The sequence below is a fragment of the Trachurus trachurus genome, assembly GCF_905171665.1.
Source record: "Trachurus trachurus genome assembly, chromosome: 19".
NCBI classification, from domain to species: Eukaryota; Metazoa; Chordata; class Actinopteri; order Carangiformes; family Carangidae; genus Trachurus; species Trachurus trachurus.
Window position 1 is genome coordinate 18,184,981 of NC_139913.1, and position 26,315 is coordinate 18,211,295.

General features: G+C 41.3%; 2 protein-coding genes across 3 annotated transcripts in view; one reads left to right on the forward strand and one right to left on the reverse strand.

Annotated features, from left to right (window-relative positions):
* arhgap22b (Rho GTPase activating protein 22b) overlaps positions 1-8,014 on the forward strand; it is a gene marked incomplete at both ends in the record, with an annotated part of 31,076 nt that extends 23,062 nt beyond the window's left edge. Inside the window, 7 exons of the mRNA XM_083994207.1 lie at positions 1,423-1,551; positions 4,353-4,560; positions 4,647-4,779; positions 4,882-4,955; positions 5,161-5,282; positions 5,536-6,571; positions 7,792-8,014. Of these exons, the coding sequence (XP_083850333.1) occupies positions 1,423-1,551; positions 4,353-4,560; positions 4,647-4,779; positions 4,882-4,955; positions 5,161-5,282; positions 5,536-6,571; positions 7,792-8,014 (1,925 nt within the window). The remainder of the gene's footprint in view (positions 1-1,422; positions 1,552-4,352; positions 4,561-4,646; positions 4,780-4,881; positions 4,956-5,160; positions 5,283-5,535; positions 6,572-7,791) is intronic.
* A 4,023-nt stretch (positions 8,015-12,037) lies between these two features.
* Positions 12,038-26,315, reverse strand: part of mapk8b (mitogen-activated protein kinase 8b) — a 32,133-nt gene continuing 17,855 nt past the window's right edge. The window contains exons 7-12 of one of the 2 annotated variants that reach the window (XM_083994964.1): positions 25,598-25,669; positions 22,792-22,974; positions 21,157-21,281; positions 18,409-18,472; positions 17,360-17,437; positions 12,038-16,781 (exon numbers count right to left, since the gene is read on the reverse strand). In XM_083994964.1, the coding sequence (XP_083851090.1) occupies positions 16,597-16,781; positions 17,360-17,437; positions 18,409-18,472; positions 21,157-21,281; positions 22,792-22,974; positions 25,598-25,669 (707 nt within the window). In that variant the 3' untranslated portion in view covers positions 12,038-16,596. Of the gene's footprint in view, positions 16,787-17,359; positions 17,438-18,408; positions 18,473-21,156; positions 21,282-22,791; positions 22,975-25,597; positions 25,670-26,315 lie in introns of both variants that reach the window. The other variant, XM_083994963.1, reaches the window with a different exon arrangement.

Below are 26,315 nucleotides of genomic sequence, written 5' to 3' on the forward strand. Positions count from 1 at the left end.
GAGATTATAGCTAGGTACAATAAGGAATACAAAATAATTTTCCCAAATAACTTCAGATAAGACTAAACCCAGATAAGTATTATAAATACATTTCCATACAGTTTCCATTTTCCATACTTTTCCAGACCTGAAATGTATGGAATCAAATTCCATACTTTCCATACTTGCGTAGGAACCCTTATAACTCCTCTGTTGAAGATTTCAAGACAGTGGAGCACATGTGAAGACAGGCTGCGGTGTGTTGTTCCTCATGACAGTGTGAGTTTGCAAAGCTGGGTGACAATGGCACTTAACTTTATGACACCACTGTTTATATTTGGATTCCCTCCTCACAGCTAAATGGCTGTGACAACAATGGTCTGTGACTGTGGCAACAACGCCATGCAACACTAATGGATGGACCAGCAGAGTAGAGAATATACATAGCGGTAGTGAATTATGGACTGTATTAACTGTCTGCTGTGTCTGTGTGTTTTTCTGCGTCGGAGCTGATCACGTGTTTCACCTTTGTGCTGCTGTAGAAGAAAAAGCAAAGACGTCCAATGTTCTTGTCTTGGTCTAACGTCACTGTGAACTATTTTGGTTGGATGTGTTTCTGGTCAGCTGTGAACTTTGCTTACCGTACGTTTATAAATTCAAGAAATTATGAGAAATAAAGCTCAAACATCTGCAGCGTCTTCTAAATGCCTTTCATGAAAATGTGAATGGCATTTACCGGCACCTTCACTGCAGGACAGGAGGGTTACACCACAACTCCAGAGCATTCAAAGTTCAGCAATTGTGCCATCTAGTGGTCTGAAGCCTTTATAGTACATTAGTGTGTCAACCCCAGATAAAAGCAGCTGGCTCAGCTTTAGATTTGTTTATGTTTTTTTTTCTCTCTTTCTACCTTTTAACATTTAATGGTCACGTATTTCTCCATTTCATTTAATTTCATTGTTGGATGAATTCCAGGTATCGATATGTGAATTAACCAGTGGGTGCACAGTTTGATGGTAAATGGACTGCACTCACATATCTGTCTTATCGACCATTCAAAGCACTTTACACTTCAAGCAAAGAATGAACTCTTAAAACAGGCCACACAGGTATAAATCAGTCAGCCACAACATTTCCTGTTTTAATGATATGGCTATTTGGATGTGACGTGATATATGGAAATCTATAATATGTCCACAAATTAATTCTAGGATAAATTCCAGTGTTCCCAAGCACAGAAGTGAATGTTTGCAGCTTGTGTTTATTACCACTAACTTCTACTTCAATAATTCTTCATTGTTGTTTCTGTGTAAAGGGTGACCAGTGAAGAAAGGGTTTAATTGTTTGGTCTAAACTGCTGTGTTTTACTGTCCATACATAACACTAAACTCATTGAATCTTTAATCCTGAATCTTACCTCCTTTTCTTTGTTTGTCACTATAGGAGGAACAGGAGAGAAGGACCGGGCACCAATCAGCCATGAATCCTTCCTGCTCATGGCAAACTCCCAGACAGACATGGATGACTGGGTCAAGGCCATACGGCGGGTCATCTGGGCGCCGTTTGGAGGAGGTAAAGCCAAACCTTTGACCTGAAACATGAGAGATATGATCGCAGATTCATATTACTGGACACGTTTGACCTCGTTAAAATGAACAACAATTAAAAACTGTAGGCTTTTTCTAAAGGAATGTCAGGGTTACAGGAAGTAACACACAATGCATAGATTAACAACAAAGGGAAACAGGCAAATATAGTAAAAGGCAGAGCAAAACCAGCAAGAGAAATGCCGGAGTTTTTGCTTATTCAGAGAATTTGAAGATATAATTTTCCTCAGTGAGGTTGAAAAAGATGAGAGCTTGGGAAAAACTGAGCCAGTTCTTTCCACGCCTCAGCCAATAACTATTTACATTTCTATGCAGCAGTTCCTGCAACAAGATATTGCTGCTGATATAGGAAAAGATCGCCCCGCTATATCTTCATTATATAAGTGACCAACATGAGCCCAGTCATGCAGAGTATCATCTACCCTCCTGATGTGTATCATTCCTTTAGCTGGCAGTTCATTCTCACCCTGATGACTCTATTCCTGGTGTCAAACTCCTGCACCGTATCTGATCAGAGTTTACAGTCTATTCCAGTATAGTATAGTGTTTAGATTCAAAAATAGAAGATCGAGTGCTTCTTTTATGTTTCTGGCACCTGTTGAGGTGAGCCTGATGACTGACAAAGGGTCAGCACATTAGAAACTGCATGTACTGAATGCAGTCTGTGCATTATGGGATGTTTTTCTTTCTGTTCCTACACAGTCCCTCTCTGAGGAGCTCTGAGCCTGTGGTTAGTTCTCACCCTGTCTGCTCCAGTCTGGATGTCTAACTAGTGTATTTGACAGGGGGCCAGAAATATAAGCAGGTCCGTCTGGGTGTGAATTTGGGACACAAGGAGCAGCTGAACAGGGTGGTGTTGGGTTACAAAGGAGCAGTATATTAATAGGGGCATAAATGTAGAATAACACACCGATGATATAGTATATGATGTCACTGGTCTCATTTTAAACTTTGCCAAGTTTAAGCTCTGCTGGCAGAGCAGAGACAAGCAACTACTAGAGCTACAACTAATGCTGATTGGTACTTTCTCATGTTTCATACATGTCTGACAAATACAGTATATAGAATAGAAAAAAGCATCAAATTTACACATTTGAGAACAAATGGAAGTAGATTTAGAGGTCATAAGTAAAGAGGTAAACTGCTATTTGATGATTTTGGTGAAAATATATTCTGTCTAGTGAATAGTAATGGTTAGAAGGTGAAGATGAATTATGTCATTATGCATATTTCCCTAGGTTCAGATTAAAAGGAAGGTACATATTGGATTTACACTATAAAAATACAAACAGTCAGCAGTTAAATCATCTCATGTCAGTGTGGTGTTCTGCCTGTTTCCACTGCCAATGATGGAACAAATGAATCACTGCAACTTTAAAATGCAGGAAACTACAAATCAATTATGCTGAGTGAGCCAATTCTGGCTCTGCTGTGGCACAGATGATACAGGAGGGAGGGGGGCAAAGCATAGGACACATAGACCAGTGTTAAATGCACTTTAAAAAACTGAGGAAAGAAGAATCATGATCACACATAACACCAATCTATAAAGTGTGGTGATCATATGTTATTGGTTGGTGCACGCTGGCTCGCCCATATTTCTGTCTGCCCTCTCAGATTGACAGGCCAGGGGGTGTCTGTCTCTCGGCTCTCGGTCCAGAATAGATCTGTCGCCAACATATAGACCTGTCGTTAACAGCAGCACGGTGGTCACAGCACACTGACCCCCGTCTGCCGGTCGCATTTCTCTACTCCGTCAGCTGCAGGCAGCTTCCACCGCGCCGTCCCCCTAACTCAACTGTAGCTGGGTTCTTTGGTCCGGGACTTTGTAAATGCAGCGTTAAACTACCAGAGGAGTCCAATGCCTGAGCCAGAATGGATGACCCTGGTGAAATGTGGATTTGGGATTTATGAGAAACGCTCTCTGCTGCTGTGCAGCTCCTGCTCGGTGAATTACTATGATTATTGTGAGCTGTCTGCCAGCTGCGACTGCTGCAGCCAGTCAACAGGTAACAAACAACAGTAATTTATTGACAGGTCGACAAGGTTTAACCTTTTCTTGTCCAGTGTGTTTAGAATGACTTCATTATGTAGAAATGTGTCATTGATGTTTCAGCCTTTGTTTATGGACATTGCAGAATTGTCTGACCTTCAGGATCCTCAATGAGAAATAACACTTTGAGATTATATAAAATCATTCAGTTGTCTGAAGTGTCACAAGACTGCTGTGTGACTAGTTTGACCATGAGACATTCAGACTCAAGATTCATTAAGAAGTGAGAGATGGAATATTTTTGTGTCAGCGCATCATTAAAATTATGTTGTTGCCAGTAAACAGAAAATAGGTAGACCAGGGATGGCTGGAACATTTCTGACATTTTGCTTGTTGCCCTGAATGCTCATTAAAACCAATGTGCAATATGTGTTTTTCAGAGTTTTTAATCTATTATTTTCTTGTTGTATTTATTCGATTATGTGACCAATTTCATTGTACAAGTAAAGTCTACGATCTAAGATTTTAGCCCGTATCTTGCATCAGCTTTAAGCCAGTATTTTGGTAGTGTTAACAACACACACACACACACACACACAAAAAATGTGATTTAATCTCACACAACACAAGGAGTGAAATGTTACAACTGTCCTCATAGTCTGTCTTAATTGTAACATATCCTGGAGTCCAAAAGTACATCATGATAGACAAAAGTAGAGTGAATGAGGTGATTTACTCACTTCATATTTCAAGTTCCCTCCATCTCTCCCCAGGGATCTTTGGCCAGCGTCTGGAGGACACTGTGCAGTATGAGAAGAAGTTTGGCCCCAGGCTGGCCCCCCTGCTGGTGGAGCAGTGTGTGGACTTCATCAGGGAGAGGGGTCTGGACGAGGAGGGCCTCTTCAGGATGCCAGGACAGGCCAATCTTGTCAAAGAGCTGCAGGAGGCCTTCGACTGCGGCGACAAGCCTCTGTTTGACAGGTGGATACAAGAGCGTTACTATATCAGCTTTTGTGAGTTAATGAAAGAGCAACCAGTAGACTGTGTCTGTCTGTCCTCCCTTGCAGTAACACAGAGGTCCACACGGTGGCGTCCTTACTGAAGTTGTACCTGCGAGAGCTGCCTGAACCCGTCGTTCCCTTCTCCAAATATGAAGACTTTCTAACCTGCGCACAGCTTTTGGCCAAAGATGAGGAGGAGGTTTGTGCAGTATAAACTCCCTTGTATACATTTGTGTGTGTACTATATTTGTGTGTCTGTGTGTTAATGTGTCTAAAACTGTTGCAATCTGTGTTTTATCAGGGGGTCCAGGAGCTTGGAAAGCAAGTTAACACTCTACCTCTACCCAATTTCAATCTCCTTAAGTACATATGCAAGTAAGTACTATCTGTTTTTTGATATTTTCATGTCAATTAAATGTATAATATTTGATTTACACAGTATGGCGCCACTGACATATCCACATACTATATGTGCTGTCATTTATTTTCCTGCCTGGTAGTTTCATTTTTGATTAAAAAAAACACATTAAATTAATTGATTAAATACAACTTACATATTGAACTGTGTATCTTACATTAGATTCCTTGATGAGGTCCAGTCCCACTGTATTGAAAACAAGATGAGCGTCCAGAACCTCGCCACAGTATTTGGACCAAATATCCTTCGACCCAAGATGGAGGACCCATTAACTATCATGGAAGGTATGGAGGACCATTTTTCTTCTTTTTTTATTAATTAATTCTATTTATGTATATGCATTGTGTTTATGCACCACTAGGGGGAACATCTCCAATTTCGTTGTATCTGATACAATGGCAATAAAGTTTCTATTCTATTTTAGTGACTTCATGGTAAAGTAAAAAAAAATGCAGACAGAGGTTAAACACATTGAATGTAAAGCTAGAAACTCTGTGAGATAATATGTTGTGTGTGAATGTGGTCCTTCCTGTCCAGGCACCTCTCTGGTCCAGCACCTGATGACAGTGCTCATTAGGGAACACGACCGTTTGTACTCAGGGAGGGACCAGGAGGGACCAGCCATACCCCAGACGGAGCTCCCCATCCAGGGGCATCAGCTCCAACACCGCAGCCTGGGGGCTTGGATCTCTGAGGAGGACCTCCAGACCTGCCCGGTCTCCAACCCCGACCAAGAGCTGCACAGCAGCGCCTCTTCTCTGGATGCCAAGCTGTGTGCAGCCGTCACACCCACCCAGTCCCCGAACCCAAACCCCGTACCAAAATCAGGAAAGGGGGACACAGTGGTCAGCCCCAGTAAACAAGCCAAGGCCTTGCCCTCCTGGAAATACTCCTTCAAAAGTTCCTCAGCACCTCGTTCTCAGCCACAGGCCAAGCAAGGTGGTGGTGGCAGCTCCACGGCAGATACAACCAGTGTGTCTTCTGGTGGTGGAGGGAGTGGGGGTGGAGGTGGAGGTGGTGGTGGGGGCAACTGGCTCATGAACGGTTTGTCCTCTTTGAGGGGACACAGGCGCACGTCTTCAGGCGAGAGGTCCAACCGCGACCGCGACTCCACGGGCTCCTCGCAGAGACTGTCCACCTACGACAACGTCACCTCCTCCTCCAGCATGGGGAGCGTCCCCAGCGTGTCCAGCACGCCGTGGTCCACCTCCTCCTGCGAGATCTCCGTCCCCGACTCAGGGAGCGAGCCCTCGGGAAACCAGAACTGCGTAGCGGGGAGCGAAAGTGGGGAGAAGGTGGAGTGGATGGAGAGCCAGAGGGAGGCGGACAGAGGAAGGGATGGAGGGATGACGACAGAGCCCAGCTCAGAGCAGGACAGCTGTGAGGCCATGGAGCTGTGCAGCAGCAGCGCCGCCTGCAGCGAGAACGGGAACACGGCCATGGCGCCTGGCGTGCCGTCCATTATCATGTCTGAGGATGGAGATGGAGTGAACCTAACACTCAGCACTCTGGTGGAAGAACTGAAGGACGAGCTGAGGAAACAGAAGACGACCTATGAAACAAGGATACAAAAGTAAGTGTGTAGTAGGATCCACAACACTTTACACCAACATCTTTGTTGTACAGGTAAACCGGTTGTAATACACATACAAGACACACAATAGCAGATACTGTATGGTGGATCCTTAAAGAGAAACGCTTGGGGAACTAAGAAATATAAGAAATACTGCAGTATGATTTTAAAAAACACACTCTGAGAATCCTGACCTTTAGTTTCTACATCTAAACACAGGATCCTACACTTCTCCTAATGTAACTCACTTGTATCTATTATTAGATCCTCTCTGCCTGGTGGAGGCCCATAATGCTCCACACATCCAGGTTATAAAGTAGGCTTTGTGTAAACAGAGTCTCTCGGGCAAAGCTGAGATAATGTCATCATCATCATTTTCTCAGACCTGCTTCAGACCCACAGCAAACACTCTCTTTACGTATCAGTCTTTACTCCTCCTGGCCGGGAATCACTGACTGTTAGTCTGTTTCATCTGGACTGAAACAGTTGAGTATTAGTAGTGAATGCCTGTAACTGAAGCTCCATCAATGGTCGACCCACTGCAACATTTGGTCCCAACAGTTTCTATCAGTGGGGAATGTTTGAAAAAAGCACCCTGAAAAATGTTGGATAAACCTTTTGACTATTTAACAACAAATCAGTCTCTGGTGTCTTGTTAGAGGCAGAGTTTGTTTTCCCAGACACAGACGCTGAGCCGTGTCAAAATAAGATACAGTTATAAATAATGATATTCTGTCACATCTAACCTTGTCTGTGAATAACCTGAAGAACACACTGCCAAAATCACAGCACAGCATTTGTCTTTCATTTATGTGTGTGGTGATTTGTCAGATGACATTGCAGCAAATAGGACACAATGATGTCAGTTTTCCACTCCTCACAGGATTATTTTAGAGATGCAAAATATAGAGGCGATAAACTAACAAGTAATAAGCTGCCAAACTCTCAGGCACTGTGACATAATGACTTATATTTTCATAATTATGTTGTGCTTTTCCTGTATGAGGTGAGTGCTTCTTAGAACACCTGCTTTAATTTGTTCCCCACATGCTGGGAACATCTCCAAAACACGATACCAAAAGTGGTTTGAGAGTTACTGAGAATGACTAGATACAGTACCAGTAAGAGCAAAAACGTGCCCAGTGCAGCAAGTCACCTTGTAATGTAACAAAAGTGAATGTCAAAGATCTTCACTGTCTTTCTTGTTCTGATCTCCTCAGACTGGAGGAGTCCAGCGCCGCCCTGTGTGCACAGATGGAGCGTTTGGAACAAGAGATGGAGCAGGAGAAGAAGAAGCAACGCATGCTGGAGATCAAACTACGAAACTCTGAGCGGGCGAGAGAGGACGCAGAGAACCGCAACCGGCTCCTGGAGAAGGAGATGGAGGATTTCTTCTCCACACTGGGAGATCTGGCCCTGGGTGCGAGGACTAGCGACATTTGATAACGTGTGCGGCCCAAAACTGTGGCTGTCATCAGGGTTAATATCGTAGGGGGGGTTGAGTGTCTTCGAACATCCTTTTCAGTGCATCAGGGTATTCCTTGAAAACAAAAAAATAAAGGAATCGGCCATATTTGTGTATATTCAGGACAAACTGAAATGTGGAGATGATGGAGGTCATTCTGAAGGACTTCGGGTCTGACAGCGTGGTCCATCATCTCGTCATGCACCAGGTATCGACTCTCTTAAGTACGGTATGCGCGAATTGGTAACGAAGGCAGTCCTCCTACGATCACACTCCTCGTGACCGGTTCAGGGTTTGTCTTGAAGGCGGGGCTGTAACGGTGCAGATGCCTGAATGTGACTGATGGAACTTTATGTAACTTCTCTGACCCTCTCTGCACTGGAGAGCACTGACCACTACTCTACAAGGACACTCAGCGAGGTGGATTCACGCTGAAACTGGACGACCTGCTAGAGACACTGACGTTGAATACAGACAGCTGACTGATATTTATCTTGAAGGAACACTTAAACATATTGGGAAAATATACTAATTGGCTTTTTTGCAGAGAGTTACCTGCTGCTGCTGTTGCTGCTGCTGCTGCTAACACACGCTGCTGAACACCACTGTCTTAGTTCCAGCCCAAAAAAAAAAAAAAAAACTAAGTATTTCTTTCCAGAGAAGGCTGTTTTGTACTTCCAGGCTCCCATAGAAGCTCAGGTTCTTGCTTTCTATGGTGTACAGTACATGTAAGCAGAGTCTGATCAATGGTCCAGTAGGTATGCTGCAGTGTGACGTTTCCTGTGGGTGCAAACTGCGGCGTGCATCATATGATGCCACAGCAGTGTTGCCAACCTACTGACTTGGTCACTACTTGATTTAGTGACTTTTCAGAACCTTTCAGCACCTTTTTTTTCCTTTTTTTTAATACACCTTGCAAAAATCTAGAAAATTCTTGAATAAACTCTCAAACAGTGGGCAGCTGTTGTGAGTCAGTTTAACAAAATTGCATATTGTGTGTTTGGTGACTTTGTCAAGCAGTTGTAAACACTCAATCTGCCTGTCAACACCCAATATTAACACTGACTGTGGTTAAAAAGTTCAGGCCTTTATGCTAAACTAAGCTAGCTGGTATTAGCTTTACAGTATATTAGCATACGAGTGTGGTATCAATCCTCTCATCTAACTCTCAGCAAGACAGTGAATAATATTGACTACCAAAAATGTTTTCCTCACAAGATTTCTTCAACTGTGCTGTGGGTTTATCCAGATTACAGCAAAAAAAAAAAAAAAAAAAAACCTTTCACCTGCCTGTAGCAGAGCTGGCTAAGCAGCCTAAACTGCTTTTCCTTTGGCTGGATTTGAGGTGCATTTAAATGTGACTTTTTTTTTCCTTTTTCTTTTTTAAATCTTGTGAACAACACAAATTAAACTCAAATCATCAATTCTTCAGCCAGAATCTCAGATGGATATCTCAAAATCCAGACAAATTACACCAAAGCCATTACCATGGCTAGACAGTATTAATTAGGACTTTAGAAAATATGCTGTTTTTGTAATTTGGGTGAACTGACTCTTACACAACAGTGGTAGCTTTAGCAGAGGTTCCTCCACTTTATCCTCCCCTCCTGTATTTGTATTGCAGACATGTCTTTGTGTTTTACCACAGTGTAAACACTGAAGCATTTTCAGGAAACTAACTTTCCAATTGCTCTTGGTAACGGAGTGAAACTGAGGGACCTTTCCTGTCGCTGCCTCTTTGTCCTCAGGCCCTTCCAGTGCCTCTCGTCACCATCTACATGGTTTCCATGTCCATTTGACGACAAAGTCTCAGTCCGCGGTTCACACCGCACATAATAGATGTCATTATACCTTTAATGTACAGATGATACAACAGGGACTACGAAAACAACTATTCAAGCATTTTTGACTTGGCGCATGCTGCCTCATTTCACAGGGCGATGAGGCTCAGTAGGTGAAGACCATTTAGGGTACACAGTAAATACCAAAGCTGGACCGCCTCAGCTGTTCACTCACTCAAAAATCTGAATGGCCTGCCTGGAAGCCATGTTGATTTTGGCACACGAAGCTGAACACTGCCCTCAAAAAAACAAAAAAAAATAAAAAAACAAAACAATGGAATTTCCTGGTCGTGCCTTCAGGGAAGTGTTGTTACATAGGAAAACTGTAGTGTTGCTTGCTTGTCCAGAGATGTAGTGCATATATTCGCCCATAGTACACACAGTGGCTGCATTGGTGTTGGTTGTTTCTTATTTTCTTTTCTTTTTTAATGTGGCAACAAACTGCTGAAGATGAATAACATGATCTCCCTAAAGAAGGTGCCAATTTTTTTGAAAGTGAATTGAATGGAAGTTTTGAATTAAGAATGTATACTTGTTGTGAATGTAATGTGTTGTTGATGAAACCAGCCTGATGAAAAAAAATGGAAACGATTAACAAGGGGAAAAAAAGACAAAGACTGCATTTCTGATTGCAGTTATCTGGCTGATACTGAACATGTGATGCTGTGGGAAACACCACATCAGGTAACTGTGGTGTGTTTTCTAGATCTGGTCCATTGGATTATGAATCTTATGTTTCCAAACTGAGGAGTTGCAGATATCTGTTTTGTGAGAATTGCATGTGGTTACATTGCTGAAAATGTTTTTTTAGCATCTTAATACCAATCAGAAGAATGAAGTGGCATTTGTCTCGGTAAGGGCCCTACAAACAGTTTAAGTGAAAGTGTGCTTTTGGTTGAATAATGTGACTGTACTGTTCTTTTTTTTATATTTTATAAAGAAACATAAAATCAGTGGATTTACATTACCCATTTTAATTGCACAGGTTTACAAGGTAATTCTCTTTTACAGTTTTATGCCTATAAACAACCACCACAGTCCACAGAATGATGGTCTCCATCTATAGCAGGTTCTTTGATTTCAAAAGAGACATTGATTTTCCACTTATTTATGTCTCCTGATCAAGACTGAGTGTTTCTTCTGTCTCTGCTGATCATCTATGGTGCTTATTTATTATGAATTTCCACTATTGTAATGAATGGACATGTACGGGAATAAAGGTGACAAAGCTCATCTGTAACATCAGTGAATTTGGAGTATTTCATCTTATTGAATAAACTGTGTTCACTCTTTCTTTTGATGTAAATGTTGAAAAATATATTGAAAACTGTACACACTATTAAGCATTATAGCATTAAATACGGAATTCATCATTTATAACACATGAATACTCATTACTATGTAGTTTATAAACAGTTAAAAATGTTTTACTCATCATTGATAAGCACTAACTGTATTTATAATGAGTATTCATGTGTTATAAATGAAGAATTCGGAATTTATTAATGCTTAACTAATGTTTAATAGTGTGTACTTATTATAAAGTGTTACCAAGTGTCCCATCACTTATTTGCTCAAAGAAATTATAAATACAATACACATGAGTATAATAAAGTGAGAGTTCCCAAGTGATTGAAGTAGAATTCATAAATATGTGGAGTAAAGATGTGACAATGCAAATGTGCCCATAAAAAGGAAGCCAGCTTGGATACATTCTTAAAAGCAAGTGCACAAATAGAAAATGGTGAACAGTGTAGCATTCTGTGAGGTCAGATTTAGCCAAAACTCACATTTCAGGTTGTCATGGGAAAGAAGAGGAACATCTTCATCATCTGAGCTCAGTCTTATTGAGCTGCAGTTCACAAGATCAGACTAAAGACAGAGACCTCATCACAGGGAAGAGCTGAAGGAGGCTGCAAGTCAAGACCTGGGAGGGAATAACCAGGTTAGATACTGTGCATCTTACCATGACTGCAAATGGATTGTGCACACAACAGTCAATATAATTACCACAGAAACACAGAAACTAAAGGTTAACTGTCCTTACACCACTGAAGTAGTGGCTGCCACCAGCAAGAAATTCTTTGGCAGCATGATGTTACTGGAGAAAGATGACATACAGCCACAAATCAAAGTGTATTTCTTTTATTTGCAGTACATGTTTTTTTATTTTTGAGTTTTTTTTTTTTAAGAGGTGGCATCATCAGATCCCAGTGCGTGTATTCTAGTAGTGCACTTCTTTGTTGGTTGCGGTTTTTGGGACGCGTAGATCCAGGAATTCTTAAAACTACTTGCATGGCTGGATTCACTAGCAAACATTACAAACCAGCACCATACATATAATGATTTATAATGATCTTTTTTGTGTTTATTAACATTATTGTCTTCACCACGTCCCAAATCAAAGTCTGTCGACCATGTTGCGACTTTTGAGAACTTCCCGTCTCTAAATCCAACCGTGGCTGACAGGTCTGCTTGGTGGGTAAGACTGATTACGTAACATTATGACTATAAACAAGTCACAGAAATAAAAATTGATCTTATTCATAAAAAAGGAAAACATGGATTGACAGTACCAAACATTTTCTTTACCTTCAGGAGACAGCTAACAAAGGCTAGGCCCATCACATACTACTAGCACAGTTTGCTGAAGGTATTGCACATTTAGTTTAAAAAAACAAAAAAAACAAAACAAAAAAAAAGAACCAAAAAAAAATACATATAACAATTCTCTTACTTCTAGGTGAAGTATACATAATGTACAAAACTAGAAGTCTGTTGAAACCGACAAATAGTACACTTTCAAATAAATAAATAATGGAATCTGTTATTCACACGTCTTCAATAGCTAATTCTGCAGGCGACTAAATATATGCAAGAACTGGCAGAAATTCAGCGTGAGGTAGTTCATCAAAGTCGACTTAAATCAGAATGACATTGTTTGGAGAGATGCAGTAATAATAATAAAAAAAAAATAGCAACAACAACCTAAGAAGAAAAAGAAGAAAAAACAAACAACTCAAATTTAAGCCCCTGATGTTGGGCGAGAAAATTAAGAGCACTTTTGACAACAACGGGTTTTTTTTCTTATCGGTTCTTTTTAGCTAATTGGACAAACGGACTAATATGACAAAGGGACACATGTCACTTTTTTCTCCCTGCTATTGCTGCCTTTTTACTGTTTAAGTCCTTTTTTTTTCTCCATGTCTGGAGTCTGGACAGTTTCATTTGTTGCTGTTGTGATCTACGATAACTAACGGCAGAGTTAATCAAGTGTTACACTGGACTAATAAAGCTCTGCCGCTGCTAACACTGCACCTTGCTAGCAAACTGATGCTTATTATCCATCTGATGACTGAAAGAGAGCAGAAGCTGTTGTCTAGTTATGACATACTGTATATTGTGTTAGGTATACGCGTCACAAATTAAAATGGGTTGCACCACATCAACTAGCTTTTCATGAAGAGTTGTGACCTCATATTTACATCCGACTGCCAGGTTAAGCCAACACTAGCTTGATAACATTTACTTTTTTTTAACATTATCTAATTTGTAGCTACAATGACTAACAAAGCTAACATTAGCTTGATAACATATTAAACGTCAACCGTTTGTAGCAACCGTAACTAACAAAGCTAACATTAGCTGTATTAGAATAACTGTTGAGTAGCTCAGTGACGAAGCTGACATTTGATCTTTTCATTATTACCCGTATATGATGAATAGTAGAAGCATACAGAGCAATGCATTATGGTCAACACTCCTGTTAAATATTAAAGGAAACTGGCTTTTTTAAATTTCAAATAAATTTCATAAAAATACAACTATACACCTCAAATTACAAAACATTGTTAGACGAGGCGGCCAAAGAAAACCAATTATGTTAAAGAGATATTTCCCACTAAATATGAACTAATGCTAATTCTGAAATATGCATACTTGGCGTACACACATAAATAAAGCAAAGTTATAACCTTATTATGTTACAGCCTATAATGCTACAATTCCAGTTTAGATCTCATTGTGACAGTGCTACGGATCATCACTCAGGTTTTTACTAGCAAAGATGTTTTCATGGTGCAACCCTGTTTAGTAAATTACTAGTTTGAAACGAAATGTTGTTGCTAAGAACTTAAGACGGACACACACATTAAGTGTTGAATGAATGGCTATATCTGTGTTTAACCATACATAGTTGGCAGACAATAACAAGTTGCACAGCAGAGGTACAGAGTACGCTACAGTCTACAGACGACCTCTTTGTTTCGAGCTTACTAGGTGAATGTCCATGTCAAACACTATGACATGTTCTCGACAGATGCGCTGTCTGTTACATGTTTGGACAATCCTTGCATTGTGCTGTATGCACTGTCCACAACACCTGTTCATGATCCATGACAGAGTACAACAACACATCCAGACTCATACTGACACTTCCAGCAGGCAGAACTGCTGCTCTGTAGATGGTGCAAATAGCTAAACTAGAAAACACCATCAACTCCCTTTGTTTTATTTTCTTATGACCGCGATGTTCATGATCTTCAGCAGTCATCTAACAGTTCTGCCTTGATCGATTCAAGCTAGTTGACATTAATTCTGTCAGAAACCCTGTGGTTGTTTAGCTCTGCCTCTCAAAATCGTGTCTGTGCATTTAGCCTGTCTTTCAGCTGTAAACTTTTCCAAAACCATTCACAAAATACTGTCAATGATGAAGAGTTCACTCGTTAAGTTTTCTCCTGTAGTTCAACTTGCTTACTTGAACTTTCTCAATTTGTTTTCCTTACTTACAATCATCACATTGAATTAGTACTCAAAAAAAGCCAAAAAACTGTTATTAAACCTATATTTCGGTTGCTGTCACTGCAAAGAAATACTTCTTTTTACTTTGATGAAAGACCTTGATAAAACTGCCTCTTCTTCTGAAATGACTCAAACATATGCCTAAACGTCTCGCTGCATACATCGTCACCTTCCTACCCTGCAAGACACCACGGTCTCCTGCCAAAGGGTCAAAATCAAAACAAGTAGAAAAATATACAATACATTTGTGAGAACTACAACCCCCATCATACATTATAGGTTTGATGTGGACACTACTGCTGTTACCCAGACGCCATGAAAACCTACACATAGTGAATACACTTCCTCCCACGTACTCAGGAATGAATGACAAACAACAGGCACTTTTCCTTTCAAAATAAATCAAAAATCATTTTTAAATAAAAGGGCACTATTATTGCATACAGTAAGAATAATTTGTTTAACATTACTCAGTTTGTTTCTGCTGCTGTTTAACATGCTAAGTGTTAGGTTCTTTTATTCATAATTGTAGGCAAGTCTGGTACGCAAAGTGTTTGGCCAATTTTTAAGAGAAAGAAAAAAAAAATCACTTTCATATTTTTAAATTCAGTACAGTACATTACTAATAAGAGGATCTGGTAGAAGGAAGCAGACATTTTCTCACACTGTTCCATCAAGTTTCAGACTCATCATCCATCCTCCAAGACACCGAATATCAACACGTTCACAAGCGTTCTCGATACCACAATTCCCTACTTGACTGAAGCACATTCTACTTACACCGTCACCGATTTCACAACCTCACACAACTCTACGTCTCTGACGAACCTCCCTAAGCACGACGAAAAACATTCTAAAGTCCCGAACTGTTCACAAATAACCTCCGAGTCAACGCCAGAGGAGAACGTGAGGCAGCTCTCTGCATTCAGCCCTCCAAAACCAACACCGTCCCTCCACTTCCATCATGTCACGCTGCCTGTTGCAGACAAGAGAAGAGGTACTTTAAAGCACTTAAAAAATACAGAAGACAGTGGTCAAAATGCTTTGAGTAATCTTGCGGAACATCACTGTGCCATTATCAATCCCATAGCTTAATTTGTAGATCATAAAGTAAATCGTATGGTGAATGTGAATCTCCAAGTTTTGACTGAACAGGAAGCGAAGGAAATTATAAAGCTTTCATTGAGGTGAAATTTACAATGTAGGCTGTAGTAGTGACTCACAAGAAAAAAAAACTTTTTACAAACCAATCTAAATGACCTGGGTTGAAATTAATGGATATGCACTTTTATCAATATCCATATTGTGAGAGATAAAACAGTGAGGGAAGTACTAAGACCATACATTTGTCAATTAAATTATGTTTCAATGGCTCACTGCAAACTCATGTCGAAGATAAAACTACATTTACCATAAAATCTGTACAAACTATATTTATATGGCAAGTTGTAAAAGCGAGTGAAAACAAATGACTTTCAACAGAAAAATAGATCACATTAAACATTTTACAGATATTTCTTTAAATTCTCACTGTCGGTTAATACAAACCGGAACATAGTGAAATCAATAAAAATTCTCTTATCATCATCTTAGGTTTCTGAAAAATTAAGAAATGCCACAATAAATTACAGCTAGGACTCAAATGAAAAGAAATTCTAATTTAGAAAAAAAAAAAGAAAAAAAAAGACTATAACTGTCATAAAAAAGAAAAAAAAAGAGATCTGTCCTTTCAGGAAATATTTCTCAAACAGCTAGCTGGCTAATCGCTACACTACTGAAGACAAGCACATAGAGGAGGTGGGAGGAGGCAGATGCAGGGGGGCGGGGGGGCCGAGAGCCAGTGTCGGGCTGGCGGTCTCAAAGGTGACCAGGGAGCATGGCCCGGCCCGGCCCGGCCCAGGAAAAGGAGTAGATGATAGTCATCTGCAGCAGCCCGGGGGGGCGGCGGCGGTCGTAGCAGCAGCAGCGGTGGCGACAGTGGCGGCGCTGGCCGTCTCCAGGCTGCTGTCGGTCAGGGTGGGGTCGGTGGACATGGGGGAGGCGGAGGAGGACGTGAAGGGGCGGTGCTGGTGGTGCTGGTCGGGGCCACTGCTCACTGCTGCACCTGTGCTGTGAGGAGCAGGAGAAAAGCTGTGGTCAGCCATCACACGTTTTACAGTTGAGCTGATGGAGTTTTCTGGGCGATGCTGGTGAGAGGAAGCTCTGAGATCTCAGCACGCACAACATCCTGAAGCTCCAGGTCCATGGGCTACAACAGTTGACAACAATATCAGGTTCGAGAGGCTGCAGTCGATACAGATTCACAAGAATTGTAAAAATGTAGCCTGGTCTGAATCTGGGTTTCTGCTCAGGCAGCAGAGTCTGGTGGTAACCATGAATTCAGTCTGAATGCCACCGTCTAACTGAGTGTTACTGCTGATCATCACATGGTGTTTTTGTTTAGTAATGTGTGAGTCTCTCTGCGCAGTAGGGATTATTTTCATTATCGAATCGATTAATCTGTAGATTATTTAAACGATTAATCAATTAGTTGTTTGGTCAATAAAATGTTGTAAAATGTAAAATGTCAATCAGTGTTTCCCAAACCACAAGGTGACGTCCTCAGAAGTCTTGTTTTGTCCACAAACCAAAGAGATCCAAAGTAAAATCTCACGTGAACAAACATACAAGAACTGCACTAACCTATGGACGCTGGCTGTCCCCTGATGACGCCGTTCTTTGTCCTCTCTTCCCAGTCCAGTACTTCTTTATATATCAATTCTGCAACAAAACACAGACATTTGGTTAGATATGGAGATGGGGGGGAGTGAGTGCAGTAAAATCTTTAAAAATCTGCTTTTTTTTTTAATCAGCCTCAACCTATTAAAGGTGAATATGAGAGGTTTCTCCTCTGTCTTGTGTCTGTGAAGAGGCAGGTTGAAGTGAGCAGCCTGTCTCCAGTTCACTGCCGTCACCTTAAAGGGTTTTAGATTACATAAGTGTGATATTTGAATATTAATGTTAACCAGTTTCACTCTAACCTGACAAAGTAAACACACACACACCCACTGTTACTGGATAAACTGATTCTAAGAAGAGACACATTGGATGATATGTCCTCCAGCAGTGTGTGTGAACCAAGAAACACAAACCTGTCACACCCTGGGTGTGAATCCCCTGCTGCCATTATCACTCTGTCAGTTTGAAAAGAGCATCTGGACAGAGGAGGCCAGTCACTTGTGTTTAATGGTTTGGCTGACCTGTGTATGTTTCTTCCACTTCTTTATATAGTCATGCTTCTATCTGCTATTACATCACAGGTAGGCAGCTCATATGTTTCAGTGAATTATATAATTTTACATGATTACAGATTTGGATCCAGAAGATTATCTGTAATCAAATGTATTTGTTTGAGGAGTTGAAAGCAGGAACTTCTTAGTACATCTATGAATTCACACAGATTATGCAGAGGAACATTCACCTCAGTTCGAGAGTGTAGATTAAATGTCCCACAGGCTGCAAAGCATGATGCCAAACCAACCTTATGCAACACACTGCAAAAAGCTAAGCACTTATGACAGTCTATGGAGAGGAGAGTGGAGAGAGGAGAGGAGAGGAGAGGAGAGGAGAGGAGAGGAGAGGAGAGGAGAGGAGAGGAGAGGAGAGGAGAGGAGAGGAGAGGAGAGGAGAGGAGAGGAGAGGAGAGGAGAGGAGAGGAGAGGAGAGGAGAGGAACAGTGGATCTTCTTTTACCTTTCCACTCCTCCACTGTGTGCTCTCTCTCGTCCAGCTGCTTGTCTGTGATCACTGGTGGTGGCTGCAAACACACACAGACAGGTCACATGTTATATACTGTATTTCTGTTCTAAACACAAAGACATCTGAGTGAGTTTAAAGGCCTTCAGGACTCAGACAAAGACAGAGCACCAGGAGAATGCAGATATATTTAAATATTTCAAGACAACATATTGATATTTCATTGACCTCCTGAGAACATCACTGCACTTGTGTGTAAAACAATAAACTATGCTTTCTCACATGCCTTCTTGCCTCATTGCATTCAGTTGAGTTACTTGCATATTGTATTTATTGAAGAGACTGTATTTATTATAATATAATCTGACAATTATTTATTAATCATTTGTTTTGTCTAAAAAACATCAGAAATAGTCAAATTAGTAAATTATTTAGTTTAACATCATGTACGACAAAGATTCCGTTTACAAAGTTGGAATCAGCAAATGTTTCCATTTTTTATTTGATAATGACTGAAACAATAAACTGTCAAAATCAATTAGCAAATTGTTTCATACATTTTCTGTCTCTCCGATTATTCAACTAATCTTTTTTTACAAGTGGCTCTTGTTTGGGATCAGACTCTTGTGATTCAAGTCAGCCACCACAAAGACAACTATCAGTTTGTGCCGTTACCAAACCTGAGCTTTTCAATCGACTCTCCAACTAAACGTCACAGCAGCCGAATACTGATGAGCAGAACCTGAAGTACAGACGAAGAGCTCGGCTGCTGCAGCTCAAACTGAAAAACCTCCAGACTCAGCTAATGACGGCACAAGATAGAAAACCGCTGCATTAAATCTTCCTCGCATTAAACCGGTTTAATGCAGATTTTTTCTGCTTTGGTGTGCACAAACCTCTCCAGAAAAACACCACAAACTCCTAAATCCAAATTTATAGCCCCAACAGGGTTTGGATGAACTACGCCAAAGCCAGCCATGAGATAAAGTTATCTGTCCTCCCCACAGTCAAACTGAGATTTGATGTATTCGTGCAGTGTCGGAGCAAACTCTATACAAATCTGCACTTTTCAAGGCTGAGCTGTCAGTTGTGAGGAATCCTTTCATGCCACAGAGGAGAGGGGAGGAAAGAAAGCAACAATTCACTCGGTCTCCCGGACCGCCTGATCACAGGCAAAATCAATTTTCACTGGCTGAGTCATTGTGTTTCCAAGGAGAGCATCAAGGGATTGTCACCAGACATGAAGTCTCAACTTTGGAAACTTTTTTTTTTCAGGGTTTCTGAGAGCCGTGGACATCCTGGCACAAACCCACTTCTCCTGCACACTAGGGGCTGACAACTTTCATGAATCCTGTGGGTCATGGGATTCCTGTGGGATGGGAGTCAATTTCACTCTTCATCACATGACGGAGCCAGGATAGGAAAAAGTCAGCGGGAGACAAGGAACATAATAACAATAACTCAGTCTTTATACACGCAGTTTTAATATGAATAAACACAATTTCCTTAATGTGGAACACAATGTTAGTCTTTCTGATGCCTTTTTATATTTGTGTTTCTTTCCCCTGTCTGCTGTGCCCGGGCACGACGATAGTTGTGTGCTGATGGACAATGGTCTCAGTGATGGGCCATCAGAGTTATTATGCTACGTTTTTAGGTTGAAAAGAATTCAAACTACAGCTATAAATTGATTTTCAATATTTCTTAAACTGTGTATTTTTTTCTTCACTTGTTAAAGGTTGAGTCTGGAGTTTTGTGCCCAAAAATTAACACTAGACTTATACAAATGAAATCTGTCTTAATCATCACCTATGGGCTTCTAGTCCTGTGTGGTGGTGGCTGTGTCTGCAGCGCCCCCTCCCCCTGTCTGTATTTTGGTCTTTTGCTTTGTTTTGTTGTGCACGGGGACGTTTCTGGGTGGAGAGCGAGAGAGTGGGTGTTTTCTAGGAGGCTCAGGGCTGCTAGCCGCACTAGCTGTCCCTGATGCTACCGAGGGCTAGCTCGTCTCTCTCTCTCTCAGCAGCAGCAGTCAGGACAGCAAAGAAAGAGACATACAGTCTGAGTGAAGCGCTGGAGCCGCAGAGCGATACCCAGCCATCACTGACAACTAAAGCCTCAAGTGGTAACAAGTACGGGGCCATTGTAGCGAGCTAGCTCGATGCTAACTTTGGCTAGCGGTAGCGGTTAGCATCCACCGCTAACACCGTCTTCCCAGCTCACCACAACGGCATAACAACACAACACCAGAGGCTCCTGATGTTGGCGATGGTGGGTATCAGCCCCAGCTCCAGCGCTTCATTCGGGCTGTATTTCCTTTCCTTTGTGGTCCTGACAACTGTTGCTGTCTGGGGCAGGAGGCTACACTGTTGAGCCCAAGAGGAGGGGCCTAGTTTGAATGGTTTGCAACGAACAAAACTCCAGACTCTACCTTTAAATCATTTTTTTTGTTGGATCATGAATTCTCTAAATCTCAGGTGATGTCTTCAAATGTATTGTTTTGTCAAACCAACAATCCAAAGCCCAAAGATATTCAGTTGACTATAAGAAAAGTCTAAGAAAAGCAACAAACATGCACGCAAGAAGCCAGAAGCAAATCATTTTGGAATTCTTTTTTTTTTTTAAGGACTAAATAATCTATTCATTGTCAAAATAGTCACTCGTTAATTTTCTGTTGTTTATTTGAGCAACACAGCTTTGCCACTCTACTGTAACTACACCCAAACAGTAATTAACACCAGTACTTACCGCCTCCACTTCGGTTGGGTCGTACCACACGTTGATATAGGGGTGCTGGAGAGCCTCGTCCACTGAGATCCGCTTTGATGCATCGATCACCAGCATCTTGGATAGGAGGTCTCGCGCTTGGCTCGCTGAAAAGAAAATGTGGCAGAGAACACGCTTAAAATGAGACTGTTTAACTTCCAATTGAGATGATTTCCATTCTGCCATTTGTTCCAGTTGGGAGTGTCTGGCTTCACTAATGTGACACATTTCCTCTTGAAACAGGATGTCGGGGCAGGGTATAATGGCTTCTGGCTTCTGTGCATCGTCTTAGGATTACACAGAGTTATCAGAGTCGGTATATACCACTGAGATGCTTTGTATGAACCCGCATGACAGAAATAAAAGAGATACATAAATTGTTGAACTGCTAGTGGTTAAAACTTCTTGAACTTTCACCAGAATAATCAGATCAATAATATGAACTGAGCTGTTTCTGGTCTGTATTTGGGTCGTCAAGAACATCCCCCTTGATTATCACCTTACATGTGAAAGCTTTGCCACCGTGGCCTATCAAAGCTCCACCACATTCAGTTTAACACTGCTTCTTTGGGGGAATACACTGTTGTCACCCATTCCTGTGTAAATTAACGAGGGCAGGAGAGGATGAGCTGCTTTTTTCCTTGCAACATCCTTGCAATAGCTCGGCGTGCATTCGCTCCGAGTGTTGCTGTCATCTTCTCTCCGTTTACACATGAAGACACGCTCGAGGTAAATTCCTCTTCACAGTAAACAACTTGCTCCTGAGCTGTCAGCATCCGTAATAAGTGCTTAATCCAAGGCAGCCCGCCGAAAATGCATGTGTCACTCGGGCTTTTGCCTCCGGCAGATGTTTGGGACATCGTAAACACGTGGCGTAACATAAACCGATGCTATACGGAGAAGGAGGTTGAGAGAGCCAGCTTTAAAATGGTCTTTTATTCAGATGTTGGGCTCCAAAATCGAGGCTACAAACACTGATTGCCTCATTATTCCTATCACCTTCTGGTATGTGGCTGTGATGCACCTGTGGTAGAGCAGCTATCCACTGAAGTGGTTGGAACTCTTGGCAGGAAATGTATTTACATCCATAAAAACCAATTGTCATGCACTTAGGCAAGCCTTCACAGGACAATTTACATAACGTTAAGAGACGTTAAAGGGATAGTGCAACATTTTGGCAAAGTGACCCATTGCCATAATCCCTATAGCCTTAGGAATAGGTTTGTTACCTTGAATTGTCGGTGCAAGCTATTTTTAGAACGTCGGAGCAGAGACGCGAGCTACACTACGGAGGCTAATGGAATTTCTTGGTTTCAAGAAATTTTTGACAAATACACAAATACACAATCCAACAACTCCAAAATGCTCTCGTGGACAAGCTGTGACCTGCACATTCACCACGCTATGAGATAATAGCAGAACGTTACGGGACAGAGTTGTTATCGAGGCAAATGCAGAGACTGCCGAAAAACTGCCCCTGACGGGAATACGCATCAGCGGTTTTGCAAGAATTTATCTCGAAAACAACTCCATCTCGTAACGTTCCGTTATTGTCTCATAGCGTGGTGAATGTTCAGATCACAACTATCCCTTTAAGAGAAACCACCCGGTCTTTACCTTTCAGTTTGTTGTGTTCAGAGTCTGCAGGAAACAGGACGTCGGGGAAGAGCTTCTCGAAGCTGTAGCCGGCATACCGTGGCCGGTTCTCCACGTAAGTCCTCACCGACTGGTTGAGCTTCATCAGGAACTCCTGAGATGGCGTGCCCAGCTGCTCGATCACCTTGTTCCACTGGTCGATATCTTGTGGTATAAGTATTAAGAAAAGCCCTAGACTGGATTTGGACAAAAGGAGCGCCCTTTCCAGAGCTGGTCTGGGTCATTTTTGAGGAATATTTTGAACTGTTGAATAATAGAAAGAGAGCTTTCTGGTGGTGGTTTGTTTTGTACCACATTGTTCTGACTTCTTCCTAAAACACTTGTGTAACTGTGCGTGTGCTGAAAAGAAAATGTCAAATCTGTTACTGGGCACAGGCTGTAGAAAAGGCACAGCAGATGGAAGCCTCTGCTGCAACGTGATGGGTTAGGATTATACACTGTGTAGGGAGGTTTCTCAACACAAACAGCCACGAAAGGCTGTCTTCAGAGTGATGTGTTTACTACTGGCAGTTTTACTGATGAGGAAACGGACATAGCACATTAAAATCTCATTCAAACCTGTGAAGAGTCAGCCATGATAGACTGTGGGATACATAGGCTATGAACTGTGTTGCAGAAAATTATTTCAAACATCTGTACTGTAACAAACAGCACATGAGGTGAGGCAGGTGACGCTCACCTTCAATAATCCAGATGTTGGAAATACACGTGCAACTTTTTTTTCTGGGAGACAATACATAAATGTAACATGAAAAGATTTACCTGTAGGACACACAAAAGTTCTTGTTCACATCTTTGTTCATCCTTAACAATGAATGAACAACAAGGAGAAGACCAGTCTGGCTGAAAAAATATCAAAGCCAGTTAAAAATATTTTGCAGGTGGGATTATCTTTTCGGCCAGAACCAGAGCAGACTAATTGCCACAAAAGGCAGGAGCTGTTCACATTGTTCTTAGTCGACTTACAGAAATAACAACTCTTGAATTTGCATATTTCTTTCATCGTTCTGAAAAACATTGGGATAACTGCTCTTAGCATCACTACCTCAGTTTCTATTTCAACTGAAAATCACATCTGCATAACAGCTTAGTCATTCACCACTAACTGTTTCTGTCTATAACAGAAAACAGCTGACCAAAAAAACAACATCAGACTGAATAATGAGGTAAAACACTAAATGGCAGTTAAGCTACCAGTAGCCTGACTAATTGATTAAAGCCAATTTATGCTGAAATAAGATGGAATATTTTCACTTTAGTCAAATACAAAGTTAGACTGTACTCATGTCTTCCAAACCACAGTGTTGGCAAAGAGATACAGTGCAAGCGAGTTAATTAGCGCTTGTTCAATGTTAGCTAAAGCAATCCTCACCTTAAGGTTCACCAATTCAGGCTAGCCTGTGTTGAATTAGCCTTAGTCACACAAACCAGGTTGGTGGTTTTCCAGGAAGTAAACTCATCCCTTTCTTATTGTTTTGTTTGTTCTGTCAATATAAGCTCTCTTTCTAAAGAACTTAACACAGAAAACAAGGTGCTACACCGGGTAATCACAAAAAGGGCACAAATGGATATTGATACACCACAAGGCTTGTGCTAACAGACTAACAGTTACACCAGATACTATTCAAAAAACCAAATAATCCCCTAATACTCTCCATGATCGGCTAAGAAACTTGTTAATTAAAACCATCAAGCTCACTGTAACTATTTAGGATATTAATAAAGAACAACTCGCGCAGAAAAGGAGAAATGAAACAAGGTTAAAATGCAGAATAGACTATTTTTCCTGGTAGACATTTTCATTATCAGAAAAACACAGGTGTAACCTATTATTGATGATGTCTGCCTTCTGTTTATTCTGACCAGGTTAAAGCAGAAGTGAGTGATATATTTGTGTTAATATAAGTCTTAAATAGTTATATCTTCCGACAGCAATCACTTACATAGAGTGTTTGGACTGAAACACGGGTCTCTCAGTCCCTCTGCTCTGCTCTGAGCCGAAGAGAAAACATTTATCGTATCCTACAGTTTTTATCCAATGAGGAGAGAGAACGGCATGCAGGGCTGTGTGTGCAGCCAAGGAACGCCGTGAATGTGGTGACGTAGCGACGAGGACTGTTATGGTGCGTTCAAGGAAACTCGTATTTTTCCGACCGTGAAGTGGTACCAGTTCGATCTGGTACGAGTTCACCGGTCGGAAGTTACGAGTGGCCGTTATAGTGACTTTCACCGGTAAAACAGGTCGGAAAAACACGAGTGGGTTGCCTGGAACGCTACAAAGTCGTAAGTTGTGACTTGAAGCTGTAATTTACGATTTCAAAAGCCTGCCTGGAACGCAGCATTAGCGAAAACGACCGGATCACTCACTTCTGCTTTAAGGTCCTTAGTCATGTATTTGGTTAACTCACTGCTTTGCTACTTTCACGAAACAGGATCCTTGATGTCATTACACCTGTGCTTTACCTGATATACAGGGTCAAAAAGTCTGCGTGAAAAAGTTGACTCCTCTCCTACTCAGTTACTGACAGAAATGACTGCCAACACTGAAGACGATTACGGCCATTTCTCTCTAATAACTATAACAACAGGAACAGCAGTGGCAACCTGAATAATGCTAGTAATAGTTGTAATATTTCATTTTAGCTGCAAATGACTCCTGGCATCCCATTGTGTAAAAAGATGTGAAGAAGATGTCAGACAAAAGGATGAGACAGGATTTTTTTTTTGGGGGGGGGGGGGGTTGGATGGAAGTTCAACTCAAGGATACGATCAGTGCCTGGAAACAACACACTACCCCGGACCATTTCAGCCATGATGCAGCCAACAGACCAGACATCAACTGAAAAATGAAATGACAACCACCAAATTAGCATGCAGGACTGAAAAAAAAAAAAAAAAAAAAACATACACAAATCAAAAGACCGAAGGGGTAACAGGAAAAAACAAAACATGATGTAGTACATGCCAGGTGATGTGTATATTTGGTGACAAAATGAATTGCATGCAGCTAAGTGCACTCTCAAACCTGGGTCAGCGTCCCACAAGGCTAAGGAAAAAAATTGATATTCTTTTTGGCCAGCATTAACCGCTATACTGCATATTTCTGTAACAACAGCGTTATTACTACTATCCAGAAGAAATGTTCAATATTCCTTCTACTTCAGGTGCTGTGAATCATTGGTTTAGAAATGTGAGACTCTAACTTTCACGGTCTTCTGAAAAGCATTTTAACACCCTCTGTGTCCTCTCTGCAGGCTGCATGTGTGAAAGCATGATATTCTAATAGGCCAGCAATTATTGTTTTTGAGCTTTACTGTCACTCCCATGTGTTGCACTGAAGACTGGGAGCATCAAAAAATGTTTGGCACCAATTTGTTCAGTATTATAAAATACCCTTTTTGATCTTTTGTAAGACTGCTGCTATGGTATCTATTGAGACATATGGAAAGCAGTTTGAGGAGATAAGAGGGTGTTTTTTGCCGTTC